General features: G+C 39.3%; 1 protein-coding gene across 1 annotated transcript in view; it reads left to right on the top strand.

Moving 5' to 3' along the window:
* The window catches only part of LOC119289720, a 4,859-nt gene extending 471 nt beyond the window's left edge, over nucleotides 1-4,388 (top strand). The window contains exons 2-11 of the mRNA XM_037568968.1: nucleotides 273-364; nucleotides 488-655; nucleotides 734-876; nucleotides 971-1,240; nucleotides 1,320-1,462; nucleotides 2,826-2,887; nucleotides 3,027-3,095; nucleotides 3,179-3,477; nucleotides 3,566-3,868; nucleotides 4,035-4,388. Coding sequence (XP_037424865.1) covers nucleotides 273-364; nucleotides 488-655; nucleotides 734-876; nucleotides 971-1,240; nucleotides 1,320-1,462; nucleotides 2,826-2,887; nucleotides 3,027-3,095; nucleotides 3,179-3,477; nucleotides 3,566-3,868; nucleotides 4,035-4,184 — 1,699 coding nt within the window. The 3' untranslated portion in view covers nucleotides 4,185-4,388. The remainder of the gene's footprint in view (nucleotides 1-272; nucleotides 365-487; nucleotides 656-733; nucleotides 877-970; nucleotides 1,241-1,319; nucleotides 1,463-2,825; nucleotides 2,888-3,026; nucleotides 3,096-3,178; nucleotides 3,478-3,565; nucleotides 3,869-4,034) is intronic.
* Nucleotides 4,389-4,925: the final 537 nt, after the last annotated feature.

Raw genomic sequence — 4,925 nt, 5'->3', positions numbered from 1 at the left:
GGCTCTAATCACAGCAACAATTAAGTTGATATACCAATTTTTCTAAGTTACTCCCTCCGTCCCAAAATAAGTGGCTCAAGTTTGTACTAATTTTGTATTGAAATTAGTACAAAGTTGAGTCACTTATTTTGAGACGGAGGGAGTACCTTTTAAATAACTCTTTGATTTTGGATGCATGCAACACTGTGATTTTTGCAATCATATTATCTCAGATAACTCTTTGATTTTCGACGTATGCAACACTGTGATTTTGGCAAGCATATTATCTCCAGGACTGCAAAAACCAGTAGGGAGGAGAGAGGCAGCAGCAGTGGCAAGTGGTCTGGGGTGAGGGCGACCGAAGCTGCGATGAAGATGTGGAAAGGTAAGTCATTGACCGATTTATGAGCTTTCTTGCTGCTGATTTTTTCATTGATTTCTTCTAAATGTTAGTTGCTTGCTAGAGTACTGATGATCTAGTGGTTTATCATGCATGTTCTTTAATTAGTTCGGAAAGATATCATAAAGCAGGCTCAAGCTAAGGAACAGTTCTTCAGGGAAAAGGAACCTGACCGACATGTTACTCCATTCAAACCTACAAAATTTGGTGGCTGCATCCAGGAAATTTCAGATTCGCATTTCAGCCACAGTGTTGTCTCAATTGCTCTTCTCCAGGGTGATTATTCTGCTTATTCTCTCCAAATTCATATTCATTCATCTTACTGATTTTTAGTCATGATCTTAATTTGTACAGGAGAAAAGATAGTATTCGCATGCTCCGGAACAGCCGTACGACGCTGGAACAATATAATACAAGATCCCCATACAGTATTTGTGACTAGCTCACGTTTGGTGGTGGAATTTGAGAATAACAGAACCAGAGATGATGATTTTGTGGTTAGTGCAACTCACTGTTTTCCTCTGCTATGAAATGATCGATGATGATTCATCACTCTGCAGTAATGTTGTACTGAGGCTTTCCTCACTACAGGTTCAAGTCCGTCGTCCTGATGGTACAACTATCCATGGGTTGTTGGGCTTATGGGATGAAAAAATGGAAATTGCTATTGTCACGGCCTTCAACACCCGATATCTCTACCCTGTGGATACATGTGGCCCTCTGGATCTGCACCGAGACGACACACATAACCTTAATCTTTTTGCAGCTGGTCGTGACTTCGACGGCACTTTGATGAGCATAAAATGCAATGATCCTCATTTCAAAGATGGCATTGGGTTTTGCAAATGTGGTGTCACAGAGGTATAGTCTTTATTTTTGTCTGGCTTTTTGGCATGTTATCTGTGAATGTTTCCTTTACAGTCCCTGTCTCTTTTACTAGGCTGGACTTGGAGGGCCAGTTATACTATTTAATGGCAGTGAAGGGCGCCTTGCTGGGGTGATAACTAGGTTGTGTCAAGGCGGTTTCTTGTTCATACCAACGGAGCTACTTCATGAACGGTTGCAGCAATTTGAGATACCCAGGTATTATCTACTGGCTAGTAAGTATTTATGAGTTGCTAGCGCAATGCCCGTGTGTTGCTACGAAGCCATAAAAAGCTGAGTAGTTAGGTCACTGGCCTAGTAGATCTTCGAAAGATGTTGGTATACGACATTTAAAAGAGAATGAGATACAATTAGAGATGTTGTGCCAGGCGTTAGAGAATCTTAAGGGGTCATTGTAGGTCCTTTCCAAGAATTTAAGTGAAGCAACTACAAGAAACAACAACAACAAAGTCTTTCGGTCCCAAACAAGTTGGGGTATGCTAGTGTCATGGTTCTGGCACATGGATAGCTAACTTCCACGTATCGCTGTCCATTGCTAGTTCTTTGGTGATATTTCAGCTCTTCAGATCTCTTTTTATGGACTCCTCGCATGTCAAGTTGGGTCTACCGGACCTCTATTGACATTATTAGCTCATTTTAAACGCCCTCTATGCGCCGGTGCTTCTGCAAGCATGCGTTGTATATGCCCACATAACTCAGACGATGTTGGATAGATTTAGGTTTATCTTGAAGGTAGCATTTCAAATTTTGAAAACAGGCCTATTGTTGCTCTGGAGTTACAATTTGCTCTCTCTCTCTCTCTCTCTCTCTCTCTCTCTCTCTCTCTCTCTCTCTCTCTCTCTCTCTCTCTCTCTCTCTCTCTCCCCCTCCCTCCCTCCCTCCCTCCCTCCCTCTCTCTCAAATATAAGATGTTCTAACTCTTTTTCAGAATAGGATATATGTAGACATGTTCTAGTGTGTTTGTTCACTCATTTTAGTTCGTATATAATCCATATTGAAGTATCCAAAACATCCTATATTTGTGAACTGATGGAATATATTGGAAGAATTGTTTGCGAGAGCATAATTTTGAGGTAGTCTCATTTCTGTATTTTCCATTTGTGCCTTTTACAAGAGCTTTGATCTCACATGAAGTAAAAGTACATTTGTTGATTTACCTCTTTTGAGAAGTTACTAGTCCACATGTGGATAGGAGTACATTTGTTTATTTATGAAGGTTGTTCGTCCCACATGTGAACTCGCCACGAACTTCAACCTTTATACATGTCCCCGATTTGCTTATATATAGAAGTTCCAAATACCCCTCTTGTTCCACTTGAATTTGATGTTCTTGCTTCAATGTTGAAGCTTGCGTATTTGCCTAAATGAAGAAGAGCATGAGCATTTTGTTCAGGTGGGAGTCAAGAACAATGCCACTCATTTTCGTGCTATCTCGATCCTCGTTTTTTTCTGATTACTTATAAGTTGATGTTCAAGTCTTTTTTTTATACATGTTTCCTTTCTTACAGTTTGGTGTATATCTACTTCAGCTGCTTGTAGTAATAAACATGTTTAATTGCAGTAATACTACCCGGTTCCGTGAATATTCCTTGCCTCAGGGTGCATCCTGCGTTGTCCCTTCAGGTTGAATTATCATTTTTTTATAAAGGGCGCTTTATTACTTAAAAGGTTTAAGCATTACACATGGGCCATTAATTGACTATGTGAATGCTATCTTAGTATAATCTAACACTCTTATCAATCATCTTTATTATTGCATCAGGATTTAAGGTCAGATCTAAGATGCTTGATTCTTTGGGCTACCCCCTACCACCACCACTTGTGTTTGAGTGTAAGTCGTAGTCTTATATTACTGACTTCTCCCTTGTGCACTTCTTTATTTCTAATTTATGTACTTGTTTCCTAATTAACTAGATAATGGGCGATTAGTTGGTACATTCGAAGAAAGGTTTGGTGAAGTTCACTACTGGAAAGGGTATCGTTTAGACATCTACGCCAACTATGAGAAGCCTCTCTGGAAGCAACTTGGAAAAAAAGTTGTTGAGCGTGTATGTAGAAGTGTTGTCTCAGTTGCTTCATTCAATGGTAACGGCACGAGGTGTTTTGCTTGCACAGGTTTGCTTATAACTATTGAGGACCGCATGTTTGTCCTTACTTCGGCCAGTTTGGTTAGAACTGGTGATGCTGAAGACAACATTGATCCGAACTTGATGGTTAGTTGTTGATCCTACTCAGTTTTCTTCACCTTTTAAGTTTGGTGATGGTTAACTAGCTGAGCTCTATAAACTCTATTTTCTGTAGATTAATGTGTTTCTCCCGCCAGAACAATCAGTGGTGGGGAAACTAGAATTTTACCATCAAGATTACAACATTGCCATTGTCGGTATCGAGGATAATCTCGCTGATGTTTGTCCACAAGATATCTTCGGAGTCACAAAGTCATCTAAATCTGAGGTGGTAGCTATTGGGCGTACAACTAGAGAAAATGATGGGTTATTGATGGCCTCAAAGGGTAACATGAAATGTATAAGTACAAGAAACAAGGATTTGGGTTCAAAACTTGATTGCAAAGATCTCAAACTGTCAACTTGTCAAATCAAGAAGGTACAGTGATTTTTTTCCTGCCATCCTTTACGTCATTACGTGGTACATGTGTAGATAGTTAATCTATTTGAGTTGTATCTTCAGTTTATTGATAATAATGAGCTGCTAGCTAGATTTACTACTGCAGCTTCTCCATGTAAGTTTATGGGCATTATTTTTGTATTAGGTTGGGATTGGAGGGCCCCTTATTTGTCTTGATGATGGGAGTTTTGTTGGCATGAACTTCTATGATGAAAGTGGTACAACTCCTTACCTGCCAAGGAGCAGTATTCTAAAAGTTCTAAAGAGAGGGCGTAGTCTTCTGTCACAAGGGTAAACTTTTTTCTCTTGATGTTGGCTGGCAGACATGTCTATCCCACAAACTTTCATTGACAAATATATGTTGGACAACAAGAAATTGCTCCCTCCCATTATGCTGGACACAAAGAGAAGGGGTAACGCTACAAAGAGGAACCGGTAAAGCTTTCTATTTCTCAATGCCACTTGTTTGTGATAGCATACTGTTTATTTGACAATGGACATATACTGAAAAGATTATATTGAAAAGAAAAGATTATATTGAATGGCAGGTGGCATGTACCCAAGCCATATTGGTTCCTTGCTGGTCAAGTTGATGTTCTAGGCCAGCTTGTTGGGAAAGTTCCTATGTAAACATCAAGCTGCTGTTGGAGTGCTCTATTTGAATTTAGTCCATTTTGTCCCTCACAAACATTATATAATTTATTAAGAGGCATGTGCAATTTATTATGTTTTGTCAAAAATGTTTTTATGGTATTTGTTTAGTATGTCTATTACTGTCAAGTATCTAATAGTGTATGGAAGTGGTGGATATGTATTTTCTATGATATATGAGTTTGTTTTATGCTCCCACAGATCTGGAAAATTGTAATTCTTTGACTTCTTTTTCTATGGTACTAGTAGCTTGGATCATTTTATCACTACACCTTCAATATCCGCTACTAGTTGATACATCATCGCATGAGGGTCTATTAGGAGAGGTTTTTTTAATATAAAGATGGGAAACACCTTCGGCCTCTGCATCGAGTGACACACAGAG

Source organism: Triticum dicoccoides, chromosome 4A (genome assembly GCF_002162155.2).
Source record: "Triticum dicoccoides isolate Atlit2015 ecotype Zavitan chromosome 4A, WEW_v2.0, whole genome shotgun sequence".
Classification (NCBI taxonomy): domain Eukaryota; kingdom Viridiplantae; phylum Streptophyta; class Magnoliopsida; order Poales; family Poaceae; genus Triticum; species Triticum dicoccoides.
Note: the sequence above shows the minus strand (reverse complement) of the source record. Positions and strands in the feature narration are given on the sequence as shown.